The 18127-nt window shown below is 44.1% G+C and overlaps 1 protein-coding gene and 1 pseudogene across 1 annotated transcript in view; one reads left to right on the top strand and one right to left on the bottom strand.

Moving 5' to 3' along the window:
- LOC137331646 (protein shisa-like-2B) overlaps positions 1-16329 on the bottom strand; it is a 35205-nt gene extending 18876 nt beyond the window's left edge. The window contains exon 1 of the mRNA XM_067995619.1: positions 16077-16329. Coding sequence (XP_067851720.1) covers positions 16077-16267 — 191 coding nt within the window. The 5' untranslated portion in view covers positions 16268-16329. The remainder of the gene's footprint in view (positions 1-16076) is intronic.
- A 684-nt stretch (positions 16330-17013) lies between these two features.
- On the top strand, positions 17014-17508 carry LOC137331574 (density-regulated protein pseudogene; annotated as a pseudogene).
- The last annotated feature ends 619 nt before the right edge of the window (positions 17509-18127 follow it).

Raw genomic sequence — 18127 nt, 5'->3', positions numbered from 1 at the left:
TGGGTAGGTACTCACATTGGCAGGATGTGACTAGTGGAGTCCCGCAGGGATCTGTCTTGGGGCCTCAATTATTCACAATATTTATTAACGACTTAGATGAAGGCATAGAAAGTCTCATATCTAAGTTTGCCGATGACACAAAGATTGGTGGCATTGTAAGCAGTGTAGACGAAAACATAAAATTACAAAGCGATATTGATAGATTAGGTGAATGGGCAGATCTGTGGCAAATGGAATTCAATGTAGACAAGTGTGAGGTCATCCACTTTGGATCAAAAAAGGATAGAACAGGGTACTTTCTAAATGGTAAAAAGTTAAAAACAGTGGATGTCCAAAGGGACCTAGGGGTTCAGGTACATTGATCATTGAAGTGTCATGAACAGGTGCAGAAAATAATCACTAAGGCTAATGGAATGCTGGCCTTTATATCCAGAGGACTCGAGTACAAGGGGGCAGAAGTTATGCTGCAGCTATACAAAACCCTGGTTACACCGCACCTGGAGTACTGTGAGCAGTTCTGGGCACCGCACCTTCGGAAGGACATATTGGCCTTGGAGGGAGTGCAGCGTAGGTTTACTAGAATCATACCCGGACTTCAAGGGTTAAGTTACGAGGAGAGATTACACAAATTGGGGTTGTATTCTCTGGAGTTTAGAAGGTTAAGGGGTGATCTGATCGAAGTTTATAAGATATTAAGGGGAACAGATAGGGTGGATAGAGAGAAACTATTTCCACTGGTTGGGGATTCTCGGAGTAGGGGGCACAGACTATAAATTAGAGCCAGACCTATCAGGAGCGAGATTAGAAAACATTTCTACACACAAAGGGTGGTAGAAGTTTGGAACTCTCTTCTGCAAACGGCAATTGATACTAGCTCAATTGCTAAATTTAAATCTGAGATAGATAGCTTTTTGGCAACCAAAGGTATTAAGGGATATGGGCCAAAGGCGGGTATATGGAGTTAGATCACAGATCAGCCATGATCTTATCAAATGGCGGAGCAGGCACGAGGGGCTGAATGGCTTACTCCTGTTCCTATGTTCCTAATATGGACTTTTATTTACAGAATTGATAGAGTACTTGAGTTTAGGGAGGATCCATCACTAGAAGGATCCTTCACTGCATTAAGACACAAAAGTCTAAAAATATTGGGGTGTTGGCCCCAGAACCCCATAAAAAAATCTTTGAGATGATTTGAGGGGGCTCTGAATTGGCAGGATATGAAAAGTAATGTTCCTCAGGGATCTGTACTGGAGTCTCAGCTTTTCACCATATGTACCAATGACTTAGCTGATGGAATAGAGAGTTGTACATCAAAATTTGCAGATGACACTAAGTTAGGAGGTAAGTAGTTCAGACGGGAGCAGGAAGTTACAAAGGGATAGATTAAGTGCTCAGGAAAACTGTGCCAGATGGAGCTCAATGTGGGAAAGTGTGAGGTCATCCACTTTGGATCACAAAGTCTAATCAGAATATTTTCTTAATGGCGAGAGACTAGGATTTGTGGAGCAGCGAAGGGACTTGGGTGTCCAGGTACATAAATCACTAAAAGTTAATGCACAGGTACAAACAGTAACCAAAAAGACTAATTGAATGTTGGCCTTTATCTCAGGGGGGCTGGAATACAAAGGGAGGAAATTATGCTTCAGCTGTACAGAGCCTTGGTCAGACCCCAGTACTGCATACAGTTTTGCAAACCGCACCTCAGGAAAGATATATTGGCATTGGAGGGGGTACAGCGCAGATTCACCAGAATGATACTGGGACTTAAAGGATTCAATTATGAGGCCAGGTTGCATAAACTTAGCTTGTATTCACTTGAGCATAAAAGGTTAAGGGGTTATCTAATTGAGATGTTCTGATGAAAGGTCATTGACCTGAAACATTGGCCCCGATATTTACAGGGAGGCGGGGAGGGAGTGGGAGCAACTTGTGATGGCCGGGAAACCCGGAAGTATGGGGAACACGGAGGTCTGGATTGCAGGGGGGAGGGGAGGAGTTGGCCTAGTTTGGGGAGGGAGGCAGATCGCGGCAGGTTTGCTTGGGGAAGCACTCCTGCTCCTCTTGGCCCACAGTGTTGGAAAAGTACTTAACTGCTGGATCAGGCAGTTCTTGCCTCCCTTCAGCTGCCAGTTTTCCCGAGCTGTTAAAATCTGAGGCATGCAGCTTCATTAACATATCTAAATTACTGACCCATCTCGAGAGAGAGAAGGTTACTCGCCCGCCCCCAACCTGCCCTGGTTAAACCAGAAGTAGGCACGTTTGTGGCAGGTCGGAATCGGGTTTCAGATTTTTAAGAATTTAACCCACCCCCTCCCTTCTTGGGGGGGGGGGGGTTAAAATTCCCCAATTCTATAACGTTATCACTGTCAGTATGCATCCAGGTGGCTCCACCTTGCACACAGACATTCCCCATTGCTTGTTGAAGCAGATGAACATCCTCCTTCAAGAGGCTCCAGGATGGTGGCGCAAATGTTGAACAGCGTTTGTCTTAAATGACTGATCTGGTTCTTGCTGGATTGGTGAATACTGCCAGCCTTTTTGCTGTACTCCAGAGAAGGGTATATGATCCAATCATGGGACAAGAGTCATGCCACCACTTAGCAGCACAATGCTTCCTGGGTGGTATGTCTTCATTGGGTGCTACTGATTCCCTTTTGCCTGAGGAGTTAATAGCCTCTTGTGCCTAACACCCACCCTCTTGCAAGATGCTTGTAACCTCAGGAATGGATGCAGTGGGCCCACGCCTGAAGACTCATCTATGAAGACATGGAGCTGTTTATTCAATTAATGACTTTGGACTACATATGTACTGAAAGTGCAGAAGGACAACTACAAATGCCAGAAAAGCATAGCGTAATTTATGCAGTATATGTTTAGCTGCAGAATACAGACACAGAACTTTATTCAATTGAATTTACAAACTGATTCTAAACTAATTAATGTACAGTTGTGAACAATCCTTTCAAACTAATGATGTAGGAGGAAATTGTTGAGATACCAGAGATGTACATTCTTCTTTGTGGCGATGAACCGGTTTGATCATGTGCTCATTTAACCAGCAGCTCAGGTCTTTTTTACTTTATACCTTCAAGATAATATATTTCATTATTCCCACTGCCACTCGTTAGAGGTTATTAATCTGTTTTTGAAAATCCTTCCATGATCAGTTGTGTCTATTTCATCACAAAGTTAGCATCTTTGAATGTAATGACATGTTTTACTATAAATAAGCAGACTATCCCATTCATTTAAATGATACGGGAAAGATTACTGTGCTCCGATATTTCATTCACTAAATGAACAATTCACTTAACTTTATTCACTTAAGTGGGATTAAACATATTACTTTTCAACTCAACAATATTTTATTTACCCAAAATATTTTTCTAGCTATGAAAGTAAAACATTATTCTCAGCACTGTTTCCATTGTTTCTTCCCCCTATATGCCACTGTATGAAGCCCAGGTCACACTTTGGTCAGACCCTTCAGCATAGTAGCTCTCCCCCCCCCCCCCCCCCTCCTGGGAGGAACTGAAACCATTTCTGGAATCTTATTCCAATGTCTCACTCTTTTGGGTGTACTCATAAAATTACAAGACTCATGTGAAGTGTGCCTTAGCTGGTGCCAAGTATTCAAATGCAACAATTTCCTTTGTGTAAGGATTGCATGTGTATCCATTCTGCACATTTACACCCAGAATAATGCATAACACAAAGAGGACTTCTTGAACTGAATCGCTGCAGTGTTTTTTTGTTATTCATTCTCGGGATATGGGCGTTGCTAGCAAGGCCAGCATTTACTGCCCGTTCCTAGTTTCCCTGAGAAGCTAGTGGTAGGCCACCTTCTTGAACCACTGCAGTTCATGTGGTGTACGTGATCTGACAATGCTGTTAGGTCGGGAGTTCTAGGATTTGGACCTAGCAACAATGAAGAAATGGTGATATATGTTTAAGTTGGAGGTGGTGGTGTTCCCATGCACCTGCTGCTCTTGTCCTTCTAGGTGGTAGAGGTCGCGGGTTTGGGAGGTGCAGCCGAAGAAGCCGTGGCGAGTTGCCGCAATTCATCCTGTAGATAGTTCACACTGCAGCACAGTACGCCAGTGGAGGAGAGGGTGGACGTTTAGAGTAGTGGATGAAGTGCCGATCAAGAAACTGCTTTATCTTGGATGGTGTCAAATTTGTTGAGTAATGTTACAGCGGCAACATCGAGACAAGTAGAGAGTCTTCCATGCACTCCTGACTTGTGACTTTTGGTGGTGGAGAGACTTTAGGGTGTCATAAATGAGCCACCCACCACAGAATACACAGCCTCTGACCTGCTCTAGTAGCTGCAGAATTTGTGACTGGTCCAATCGAGTTTCTGGTCAATGGCGACCCCCAGGGTATTGATGGTGGGGGACTCGGTGATGATAATGCCATTGAATATCAAGGCGTTTGCCACTAATCTGTGCTGATGTATGATATCTCAACAAACATTAGTGAAGTATAATGTGGTCACTTATTTTCACTAACACTAATAAAAATGGAGTTAATTGTACCAACTTTCCATCTGCAGCATAAAGTTTAGTCCTGGTTCAATGTGACTTACAATTCCAAAAACATACACCACAGAACAAATTAAATTTTTCAAGTTACTAAAATGAATTAGTTCCCTTCACCCCCAGCATGAGAGCTACTTCCACTTCTGACAACTCAAACCAGCACAAGCACTGCCCGAATACAACTTTACATCTAGAAAGACAATTATTTGTGAATCAATGTTAAAATGATCACAGTGCAGAAATTCATCCGCATTAGGTTTTATTTCATTCCACATTACAATGGATGCCATACCAAGTAAATAAAACATTCCCCCTCCCCTTCCATGATTTTGTGCATTCCAAGTTCATCCCATATAAACCAGCTGAGAACCACAAACACTTGTACCAATGACACCCTAATGATCTGCTCTTCTATAGTGAAGAACGGATCAATGAAATCAGAGGCAACAGCTTTTTGGAGGAGAGTGTTCCAGATTTCACACTACCCTATGTGTGAAGAAGTGCTTCCTGACATCATCCCTGAACTACCGAGCTCCAATGTCAAGGTTATGCTCCCTTGTTCTGGACTCCCCTCACCAGAAGAAATAGGTTTATTTCTATCTACCCTATCAAATTTTTAACCATCTTAAACACCTCAATTAGCTCAATCTTCTATACTCAAGAGAATGCAATCTGTTCTCATAATTTAATCCTTTTTAGCTGTAGCATAACTTCCACCCCTTTGTGGGAGGAGAAGAATCCTTATTGGGGAGATGTAAACAGGGAGTTGCAGAACAGATGGGCATTGATCTGGGAGGCGACAACATGTTCAAGGATTTTGAAGAAAAAGGGAGGTTGGAGAGGGAGCAGTAGTTTGCAAGGACAGAGGGATCAAAGATGTTTTTTCTGAGGGGAATATGATAATGGTGGTTTTAAAAGGGAGGAGTCAGTGCCTCAGGAGAGGGAACCATTTACAATGTCAGGTAGCATGGGGGCTAGGCAGGGAAGTTGGGTGGTCAAATGTTCAGTGGGAATTGGGTTAAGGGTGCAGAAGGTGGGTCTCATGGACAAAATGAATGCAAGACAGGGTAGGGTTTGGGGAGCAGTAGAGAACAAAGGATTTAAAGGAGCACCAAAGGGGTGGAACAGTGTGAGGTGCTCAAAGGAAGAGAAGGTGACAGAATAGTAAAGGGAGACACCAAGGTGTGATTTGCTGTAAGGGGCAAGCTGCCTCTAGCCAAACTGTTCCAGTACAGCTACAACACTGGCATCTACCCGACAATGTGGAAAATTGCCCAGGTATGTCCTGTCCACAAAAAGCAGGACAAATCCAATCCGGCCAATTACCGCCCCATCAGTCTACTCTCAATCATCAGCAAAGTGATGGAAGGTGTCGTCGACAGTGCTATCAAGCGGCACTTACTTACCAATAACCTGCTCACCGATGCTCAGTTTGGCTTCCGCCAGGACCACTCGGCTCCAGACCTCATTACAGCCTTGGTCCAAACATGGACAAAAGAGCTGAATTCCAGAGCTGAGGTGAGAGTGACTGCCCTTGACATCAAGGCAGCATTTGACCGAGTGTGGCACCAAGGAGCCCGAGTAAAATTGAAGTCAATGGGAATCAGGGGGAAAACTCTCCAGTGGCGGGAGTCATACCGAGCACAAAGGAAGATGGTAGTGGTTGTTGGAGGCCAATCATCTCAGCCCCAGGGCATTGCTGCAGGAGTTCCTCAAGGCAGTGTCCTAGGCCCAACCATCTTCAGCTGCTTCATCAATGACCTTCCCTCCATCATAAGGTCAGAAATGGGGATGTTCGCTGATGATTGCACAGTCTTCAGTTCCATTCGCAACCCCTCAAATAATGAAGCAATCCAAGCCCGCATGCAGCAAGACCTGGACAACATCCAGGCTTGGGTTCATAAGTGGCAAGTAACATTCGCGCCAGATAAGTGCCAGGCAATGACCATCTCCAACAAGAGAGAGTCTAACCACCTCCCCTTGACATTCAACGGCATTACCATCGCCGAATCCCCCACCATCAACATCCTGGGGGTCACCATTGACCAGAAACTTAACTGGACCAGCCATATAAATACTGTGGCTACAAGAGCAGGTCAGAGGCTGGGTATTCTGCGGCGAGTGACTCACCTCCTGACTCCCCAAAGCCTTTCCACCATCGACAAGGCACAAGTCAGGAGTGTGATGGAATACTCACCACTTGCTTGGATGAGTGCAGCTCCAACAACACTCAAGAAGTTCGACACCATCCAAGATAAAGCAGCCCGCTTGATTGGCACTCCATCCACCACCCTAAACATTCACTCCCTTCACCACCGGCGCACTGTGGCTGCAGTGTGTACCATCCACAGGATGCACTGCAGGAACTTGCCAGGGCTTCTTCGACAGCACCTCCCAAACCCGTGACCCCTACCACCTAGAAGGACAAGAGCAGCAGGCACATGGGAACAATACCACCTGCATGTTCCCCTCCAAGTCACACACCATCCCGACTTGGAAATATATCGCCGTTCCTTCGTCGTCGCTGGGTCAAAATCCTGGAACTCCCTTTCTAACAGCACTGTTGGAGAACCGTCACCACACGGACTGCAGCAGTTCAAGAAGGCGGCTCACCACCACCTTCTCAAGGGCAATTAGGGATGGGCAATAAATGCTGGCCTCGCCAGCGACGCCCACATCCCATGAACGAATAAAAAAAAAACAACTATCCACAATAAGGTCACGATTGACAACAGCCTTATTTGCAAATGAACAGACATTTGGAGAGAAATGTAAAGGGGGCAGGGATTGTTGATCCACCAGCAGAGTCCAAGAGGTTAGAGGTTTGTGGAGTGACCAGAATGGGAAAGAAGGTTGGTGAGATTAGTCCCCAACAAGTATGCTGGGCAGGAAGATTCAAGGGAGAGGGGAGGATGGGGCAATTGGAGCCACTGCTCATAGGAGGCAGCAATGGGGCATAAGACCACCACCCTCCCTTGAAACCATTGGGTGAAGCTGCCTGAAGATGAACACCCAGTGAGTGAGTACTGTCTCCCAGATGAAGCGGCAATCATCTTATGTGGAAGGGAAGCTGTAGTGTACATTGAAGGTGAATTTGGAATCCAGATGGAAGCAAACATAGACAAATCCAGCGATTTGTTTTTATGATCCTTCATATTGTCACTGCCTTGCCAAATCCTCACAACAGGGCTTACACTTGTTAATTACCTGCATGAAGCATCAAAGTCGGACCAACTTACCTGATGTAGGAGCCATTGGCTGGAGGATCCTTTTCATTTCCTATATAGGTTGGCCCAAGATGAGGTGGCCAGAGGGAGTAGTACCAAGCACTCCCCAGAACGAGTTTGAGTCGGCAGCACTGGATGATGCACATTGTATAAATTAGGAAGTGCAAGTAGAAATGGTAGGAGTAGAAGATAAGACTTCTGGCTAGCCTTTGCACCCATGCCATGTGCCAGCAGCATGTACAAGGAATTGATATCCTAATGGACCAGCCTTCAGAAGAGAGTTAATGTCGGAGCAGAATGCTTTTGGACCATCCCAAGTCTAGCCTGCAGCAGCTGTCAAAGAATGCATAGCTGTGCACATCTGACATTACCAGTCCTGATGGAGGGGTTTACTCAAATGCAGAGTCCTACGGAGCGAGCAGCAGCTTCATGACTCTTTTCAGGAGAGCTCCCAAGCAGTGAGGGACCAATCACGGCACAGAGTTTTTTCACAAATGCTGTGACTGTCACCATTAAAATCTTAGGCACCCAGTTACAGGAATCTTACTGCTGGATTTGACAGACGGGGTCACTATTTAGAAAGAGTAGTGATGGCAGGCTGCATCCATATCGTAGATGTCGTATGGCCTGCTCTCATGCAGCCTGCAAGGCATCCAGCTGGAGGACAACTAAAGACCTCCCTCACCAAGGAAAAGCATGGGTAGAAGACTTAAGAGCATGTAGGGGTAGGTGAGGTGCTACCAATCTATTTTCATTTCACGGTTGCATGCAATTTTTTTTTGTGTCGGGGGGTTGAACGGACCAGGACAATTCAGGTTGAGTGGATAGAATATGTGCCATCTTCATGCAGGCTACAATATGTGTGCTTTCATTGTTGATTCACTGCACAGTGGTAAAAGGTGTCATTTACTGAAACTAGCTGGCAATCAGTGAGTTTTTCTCCACTCTGCCTACCCGCTCTAAGTAGGCCTCCTTCTGCTCCTCCTCTTCCTACAGATCTCTGGCCCTTCTCCACCACCTGTATATCAGCACCTTCTCTGATTGAAATTGTGCAGCATACAGCACACTACGCTGCTCTTGCTCACCTTGGTTGGACTGTACTGCAGCACCCCACCTGATCAGTCCAGTGTCTCTTCAGAATCCTAACAGTGTATTCCACACTCACTGGTGGTGATATGGGAGTCTCTGCCACTGTGCCATGAGCTACAGCTGGAAAGGGTAGGCTGGTCACTTAAAATCCAACCACTCACTCTGAGGACCCCCTCAAATAGATGTAACATGGTGGACTGCTGTACAATAAGAGAGACATGGCTGCTCCGTGGGAAATGGGCATTGACGCACAAGATTATATTTCTGGTCATTGGTCAAATGCAGAGTTATATAGTGGAACACCTTCCTGTTCATGAAAACATTGGAGTTCTCGTATATGAACCTTGATGGCCACATGGGTTCCATTAATAATGCCCTACAGTTGCTGGTCCTTTTCTACTTGGAATTTGATGATGGTCTTGGAAAACATGATGTCTGATAATTCCTTTATTCATTTGTGTACAGTTGACTAGCTGATGCCAAGAACGATCCTGTGGTATGAAATGCTACGGCTATTGTCACCTTCAGAGCTACAGTTAGTGCCGCTGAATTTAGAACAGGTTTAAAAATAATGGACTAAGGAAGGCAGAGCGATCAGGAAAAGTGGGATCACCAGGGATGATTGCATCAAGGAATGGAGCCACGTCTCTTAAAATAATGTCCCCATATGCAAGGAGCACTAAAAATAAATAGTGATCTGAAGCACTATGCTGCTGATAAGGTGCATCTTAAAGGATATAGACTGCTATGTAAGGGTAAAGAGGATAGGTCAGTAATGAGTGTTGCTTCCTATGTAAAAGATATATACCCAAGAAATAATTAAACCTGTATTTAATATGGACAAGATGGAGGCATATTGATTGATAAGGGATAATAAGGGGAAAAAGCTAGTTTCTGGGATTTGTCAGAGTGAGATATAAATGCTGAACTGTGCAAACAGATTAGAGAGGTATGTTTGAGTGCTAAAACAGTTAACTTGGGGATTTTAATATACTTGGAATGAAGTGGGAGGACTTTGATGGGAGCAGGTGTAAAGAGATTTAATTCCTGGTCACGGTCATAAGCTGCTTTTTGACACAGATGATTAAGGAGCACACAAAGTGGCAACTCTGGATCTGACTTTATGTACCAAACCAGGGATGATTAAATTAGTTAGAGGTTTAGGGAACATCTTGAAAACAGCGATCATAACATAACTGAGTTTTTCTGCCAGACTTACCATGGATAAGAAAAGTTCAATGAAGGCACTTGATTTTCGGAAGAAGGACTTTGGGAGAATGAGGAAGCAATTAATGGAACTGGACTGGCATTGAATGTTAGAGGGAGAAATCTGGGAAGAGAAGTGGTATATTTAAAATGCATAATGCAGGAATTACAAACTCAATTTATACCATTGGGTAAGAAACAGTAGGAATAAGAGGAAACCTATGTAGACATCCGTAGCAAATAGAATCAAGTAGTAGTAGAGCCTTGGAAAGGCACCGATGGGAATGTGATATCAGGTAACCAGGAAATGCCGGATATCCTAAACAATTTCTTTGCATTGATGTTCACAGAAGAAGCATCTGACTCTGTCCTGGAGTGAGAGTTCACTTTCTGGCAAACGAGGAGGCAGTTTTAATGACATTAGCAATTACCGATAAGGAAGTGATTAAAGCACTGAAAGAGCTCAAGATTCCAGTGCACACAAGGGAACTCAAGGAAATGGTGGACAAAATTAGTCACGTTCTGGTGGGGATCTTTATCAAATCATTAGAATCGGGAGTTGTAGCAAAAGGCTGGAGAAAAGAGAACAGGTGTTATATTAAAAAAGGGCAAAAAGATGGTCCTGGGTATTACAGTGAACCAGCATTCTGTCACGGATAAAATGTTAAGAAGCTGGCCTGAAAACAGGAATCATGAAACACCTACAGAAGTATAAAATAATCAGGGCAAATCAGGACACGACCCAAAAAACAACAATTTTCAATTCCCACTCACCCCCAACCCACCCGTTCTTGGGGTTTAAAATCACCCCCAATGTCTCTCAAATGACAATGAGATAAATGACCAGACAATCTGTTTTTGGTGTTGGGTTGATGGATAAATATTGGCCAGAAAACCAGGAGAACATCTCTGCTCTTGTTGTCGAGATAAGGGTTGTGCTGTGCCCTTCTCAAAGCAATCAAACACTGGTGCCTTCTCTGGTTATCAGTGTGAAAGGGGGTCATCCTTCCTGGATGGGGAGTTTTGCACTGTCCCAAGGCATGCGCATATCACCGTGAGATGCGAAGGGAGGGTAAGGAGGTGGCAGCCCCACATCACAAGGAGGATGAGTGATGGGAAACTCTTGCAGAGCTCTTTGTGTTTAAAACATATATAAGAAAGGTGCTTTCCGATAACTGGTTAGAAATCTCGAGGCAGGACTGGCTGTCGAACTATCAAGGTCATCGGGGTGCACACCAAGGCTTTGGCGAGTGACCGAATAGTATCAGGTTGTATTTGTCTACCTGGTGTTGTATTCTTGTATGTTAACCTCTTAATAACTTGTTGTTACTTCTTAATAAGGCCATTATACTTTGGAACAAAACTACTTTGCGCCTTAATTGGGATTATTAAGCAAAAGGCATTTTTACATATATTGGCTTTTACTTACAGTTACACTTCAAAAGTATTTCATTGACTGAAGCATTTTTAGACATCCTGAGGTCATGAAATGCACTATAAAAGTGCATTTCATGACCTCATTTTGGCTCAGGTGAAGATATTTCCTTCTGTATGGGGGCTTCTGTTTTTCCAAGAATTTGTCCCAATGCTCCAGAAATCCAAAACCTCCCCTTCTGTGCCTTTCAATTATGCATCTAATCTTCCTCTCCCTACACAGCTCAGTGTGTGGTATTGGCAGTAACCTAAGCTAACTCCTCAAACTCTCTTTGCAAGATCTCTATTGTAAGCTTTATGTCATTACCCTGGCATCTCGGAGCCAACATGCCATTCAGGAATACAAGATGCAGCTGCAAAGGGCTATCTATCTCCTGAATAATGGAATGCTCCACAACTACCACTCATTAGTTCTCACTATACCATTCTTGCAAACTAACAACTTGCTCCAGGGTGCCATGGCATAGCTTGCAGCGAACCTCCCCTGCACTGTCTTTATGGTCCACCTCATGGATATCCAGCACAATATACTTATTAGACGAATCAAGATTCACAGGGTAGCCCTTGGACTGACTCCTATTTCTTCCTGCATAGTCATCCATTCCTCTGCTTCCCTATTCCTCTGAACCTGTGAGGTGACCACTTTCTGGAACATACAATCCAACAACCTTTCCTCCTATATGTTGCAGAATGTTGTCAGTTGATGCTCAAGCTCTGCATTTCTCTGCTTGAGCAATGCAATCTTCCGATATTCATGCCTGTGTACTCCTTCTGGAAAGGACATAATGCATGTCACATACATCATCATGCTTAGATACACCATCTACTGCACTACATACAAATAACAATTATAGGGAAAAAGTTAATTTGCTTAGCTTCCATAGAACCATAGAAAAGATACAGCACAGAAGGGGGCCATTCGGCCCATTGCATCCGCGCTGGCTCGAAGAACAACCAGGTGCCCATTCTAATCCCACCTTGTAGCACCTGGTCCGTAGCCCTGCAGCTTACAGCACTTTAGGTGCAGGTCCAGGTACTTTTTAAAAGAGTTGAGGGTCCTTGCCTCTACCACCATTTCGGGCAGCGAATTCCATACACCCACCACCCTCTGGGTAAAAAAGTTTTTCCTCATGTCCCCTCTAATCCTTCCGCCAATCAGCTTAAATTTATGTCCTCTAGTTCTTGAACTCTCCGCTAGGGGAAACAGGTACTTCCTGTCTACTCTATCTGGGCCCCTCATAATTTTGTACACCTCAATCAAGTCTCCCCTCAGCCTCCTCTGCTCCAAGAGAAACAACCCCAGCCTATCCAATCTCATCGTAGCTGCAATTTTCAAGCCCTGGCAACATTCTTGTAAATCCTCTCTGCACTCTCTCCAGAGCAATTATGTCCTTCCTGTAATGTGGTGACCAGAACTGCACACAATACTCCAGCTGTGGCCTTACCAGCGTTTTATACAGTTCCATCATTACATCCCTGCTTTTGTATTCTATACCTGGGCTAATAACGGAGAGCATTCCGTATGCCTCCTTCACAACCTTATCTACCTGTACTGCCACCTACAGGGACCTGTGCACATGCATTCCAAGGTCTCTCACTTCCTCAACCCCTCTCAATGTATTCCCGTTTACTGCGTATTCCCTTTTACTGTTTGCCCTCCCTAAGTGCATTACCTCACACTTCTCCGGGTTGAACTCCATTTGCCACTTTTCCGCCCACTGCACCAACCCATTCACATCTTCTTGGAGTCTACAGCTATCCTCTTCACTATCAATTACACAGCCAATTTTTGTGTCGTCTGCAAATTTGCCAATCATGCCCCCTACATTCAAGTCCAAATCATTTCCATTCGCAAAGACATCCATCGACTTTTACCCTTTGTTTCCTGTTACTGAGCCAATTTTGGATCCAATTTGCCACATTTCCCTGTATCCCATGGGCTTTTACCTTTCTGACCAGTCTGCCATGTGAGATCTTGTCAAATGCCTTACTAAAATCCATGTAGACAACATCCACTGCACTACCTTCATCAATCCTCCTCGTCACTTCCGCAAAGAATTCAATCAGATTTGTAAGGCATGACCTTCCCTGAACAAATCCATGCTGACTATCCCTGATTAAACCATGCCTTTCCAAGTGACAGTTTATCCTATCTCTCAGTATTGATTCTAATAGTTTGCCCACCACCGAGATAAGACTGACCAGCCTATAATTGTTTGGCCTTTCCCTCATACCCTTTTTAAACAATGGTACTACATTTGCAGTCTTCCAGTCCTCCGGTACCTCCCCTGTATCTAGTGAGGATTGGAAAATAATCCTCAGAGCATCTGTTATTTCCTCCCTGGCTTCCTTCAATAGCCTAGGAAACAATCCATCCGGCCCTGGCGACTTATCAACTTTCAAGGATTCCAGTCCCTCCAGTACTCCTCTCTCGTTATGTTTATCTTATCCATTATTTCACACCTCTCCTCTTTAACTACTACGTCCGGATCATCCCTTTCCTTTGTGAATGCCTGCTAATTCCGGCTAAACTTCTCTCGTGTTGAATTATGAATAGGACGGAAACTCTGCTCTTTAAAAACCTCACACCTTTGTCATTTACCAAAAAAAACAAGCTGGTATTTTTGTTAATTGGTGGGTGGAGGTTAATGGGGAGGGAACAATCCAATAGAATAGTTGGTGATTTGACAAAAGAAAGCTCAATTACTCACCCTCACCTATCATTCATAATATAAATTCTTCAAATAACTGGTGATGTCCTCCCATGTAGCATTGAACTCCTCACTTTTCAGTTATTGACCTGCCTCACCAATTCTTGCTGCCAACTTAATACCTCGGGCACAAATAACACAGTTTAACCCTGACTTAACTAATTGTCACCTTGGTTCACTTGGTAGTTGTCTCACTTCCAAGTTCAAGCCCCACTTACGTACTTCAGCACAAAAGCTAGGCTAATACTTCAGTGCAGTACTGAGGGGGTGCTGCATTGTAGGATGTGTTGTCTTTCGGGTGAAATGTTAAGTTGCAGCCCAATTTGCTATTCAGGTGGACAGAAAAGATTCCACAACGTTCATCCCTCAAGCACAAACAAATTCACTGGTAATTCATTTCATTGCTATTTGTGAGACCTTGCTGTGTTTGCCTAGGTAACAACTGTAAGCCTCAGTCAGGAGGTTGTGGTTCAAATCCTGCTTCAGAGATTTGAGCACAAAATCCAGGCTTAAATTCCAGTGCAGTACTGAGGGAGTACTGCACTGTCAAAGGTGCCATCTTTCAGATGAGATGTTAAACTGAGGCCCCATCGCCCTCTCAGGTGGACGTAAAAGGTCCCATGGCACTATTTCGAAGAAGAGTAGGGGATTTATCACCGGTGTCCTGGCTAACATTTATCCCTCAACGAACATCTCTTAAAAACAAGGAAATCAAAAAGTTAGTATGCAGGTGCAGCAGGTGATCAAGAAGGCCAACGGAATGTTGGCTTTTATTGCTAGGGGGATAGAATATAAAAACAGGGAGGTATTGCTGCAGTTATATAAGGTATTGGAGAGACCGCACCTGGAATACTGCATACAGTTTTGGTCTCCATACTTAAGAAAAGACATACTTGCTCTCGAGGCAGTACAAAGAAGGTTCACTCGGTTAATCCCAGGGATGAGGGGGTGGACATATGAGGGGAGGTTGAGTAGATTGGGACTCTACTCATTGGAGTTCAGAAGAATGAGAGGCGATCTTATTGAAACATATAAGATTGTGAAGGGGCTTGATCGGGTGGATGCGGTAAGGATGTTCCCAAGGATGGGTGAAACTAGAACTAGGGGGCATAATCTTAGAATAAGGGGCTGCTCTTTCAAAACTGAGATGAGGAGAAACTTCTTCACTCAGAGGGTAGTAGGTCTGTGGAATTTGCTGCCCCAGGAAGCGACATCATTAAATAAATTTAAAACAGAAATCGACAGTTTCCTAGAAGTAAAGGGAATTAGGGGTTACGGGGAGCGGGCAGGAAGTTAGACATGAATTTAGATTTGAGGTTAGGATCAGATCAGCCATGATCTTATTGAATGGCGGAGCAGGCTCGAGGGGCCGATTGGCCTACTCCTGCTCCTATTTCTTATGTTCTTATGTTCATTATCACATTGCTGTTTGTGGAACTTTGCTGTGCAAAAATTGGCTGCTACATTTCCTACATTACAACAGTAATGCAATGCTTAATTGGCTGTAAAGTGCTGAGACGTCGTGAAAGACATGATATAAATGCAAGTCTTTTCTTCCAAAGCTAATTATTTGGCTGCGAACAGTGACGGATGTCCTGCTGTATAAATGCAAGTACTTCTCCCTCTCCACCTCCCTTAATCATGACGGATTTTTACCAAACGCAAAGTACAAAAAGACCTCAGAAAATTCCAATTTGGTTCCAGTCAGTCACAGCCCCTACTATAATACTCATCCTCTGCCTATTCAATAAGCTCCGCTGCACTGTCTTTTTATCGCCCTCACTCTCCCAGTTTCGCATCCTTCCCCACTTGCCTCCTCCTTCCCTTCTTCTCCCCCGTTCCCACTTCAGTCTCCCCTCGGTTACCTGAGTGACCACATGTACTCGTGCGGATAAGGGAAATAGTTGTCAGCCTCATTGCAGCAGTACTTGAGGTCCGAGAAGCCGCAGCAGTAAACCTCGTCCGAGCCGTCCTCCGCCCTCGGACACCTGAAACTTTCCACCACCTCCTCTTTCACGTTAGAGTAGCCGCCGCAAAAGTGCTCCGCTCCGCTCATCTCTGGAGCAAGCCCGCTCTGCTCACCCAGTGCCCAACATAGGAGGGCGTCGGATCGCGGGTCCAAGCGGTCGGCTGTGCCTGTGATCCCGCCCCCCTGCACCGTCACACCCCGTAGCCCTGCCCTGCGCCCCCGCCCCCGCCCCATCCATGCACCAGCTGATTTAGGTCCATGTTAGATCTCAAACTGTTGTGAATTCATGAACTCAAGTCACCCAGTGACAACTCCTAAGTGGGTTTGATCTTGTCAATTTGAAGTGCAGGTTACTAAAGAAAGTCTAGGGAATTGCTGTTTTTATGCCACCTGATGGCTCGGTAAAAATGGAACTGGTTCCAGAAGTAAACTTGTTCGTTGAATTTTTAAAAAAATCACAAGAGATCAGACGTGTGTCGAGTGAGATGCAGAGGATGAATATTACACTTATTATTAATATTAATATTACAATATTATTAATATTATTTTCTGCAAGCGTGTATTGAGACTGTCTCACTAACAGATGAAATGAGTGACTGACTAGACTCCTGGTACCGGCAGATTATCAGGGTCCCCACCTATTGCAGTTATCGATAAATTAATTTGGGACGTCTCAGACTTTTACTAACTGCGGAGACCCGCGCGGGGCTCGCTTGGCTCAGTGGTTCATTGAGGCGGTTCGGTTCACTTTATGAATAATATTATCGGCCTTACATGATTACACTGGAAATTGGCGACAGTTGGAAAGATTCATAAGATGGCCAATACTGAAAATGCAGACTCATAAAACAAAACCAACTAGCAATACGACGCAATGTCCATTAAAAATACTCTGCTGTGGAATCTGTTCATTGCCAACAGAGTATTGTGAATACATGCCCCAAGTGCAGACAATGGCTGGAAAAGAAGAATTTGCAAAGCTCAGTATAGATCAATGCCCACAACATGGAGGAGGTGGGGGAGAGCCGCCAGTAGGAACGGAAGAAAAAAAAAAGAAACAAAGACGAGATGGCAGAGGTATAATTAAACAGAAAAAGAAGACAGCACCCCAAAGGGTTACAATAGCCAAAATTCCAAGAGCAAAAAAGAAATATGAAACAAGAGTCTGTGGCCTTGCAACTTTTGAGATAGAGCTAAAAGAAGCAGAGAGACTCTTTGCTCAGAAGTTCTCCTGTGGCGCATCGGTTACGGATGATGAAATCACAATTCAGGGTGATGTTACAGATAATATTATGTGTTATTCAAGAGAAATGGCCAGAGGTGGATGATGACTGCATTGAAAATCTTGGAGAAGTGACTTGGCAGACTGTACTTTTATTGTTTAATTCAACAGGCACAAATAAAAAGGCTTTTTATTACAGACATCCTCTCTAGTCAAATATCCTCAATAGATTTGAGGTTATTTTCTTGTACTTTGGTTGCCAAAGCTCCCGTGAAATTTCTAGATTATGTTTTTAAAAACATTGTGTGCACTAAAGAGATCATTAGTTTAATAAAATATCTGTTTTGATCTAACAAAAACCCGAACTGACTGCAGCTCCCAGTAGGTAGAGTTGTAGTCGATGTTTTAACTGAAATACGGCAGGAGGAATTTTATTTTAATTTAAAGGACCACACCAACTCATTCTTTTAAGGCTAACTTTTTCACCTTCTATGCATTAATATATTGTAATTCTAAAATAAAAAGAAAATTGCAAATGCTGGAAATCTCAACTAAAAACAGAAAATGCAGGCACTGCACAAGTCAGCTAATGTAAAGAGAAAACAGGATATTGATATTTGGGGTTTGTAACCTGCTTCTCTTTACAATTAAAGATTGGCCTACTGCATATTTCTGCTTTTAATTTGTTCTAATTCAAAAAATGGATCAAAAAGAGGTGCATAGAG

This window comes from Heptranchias perlo, chromosome 1 (assembly GCF_035084215.1).
Source record: "Heptranchias perlo isolate sHepPer1 chromosome 1, sHepPer1.hap1, whole genome shotgun sequence".
Lineage (NCBI taxonomy): Eukaryota > Metazoa > Chordata > Chondrichthyes > Hexanchiformes > Hexanchidae > Heptranchias > Heptranchias perlo.
This window is presented reverse-complemented; position numbering and strand designations above follow the sequence as displayed.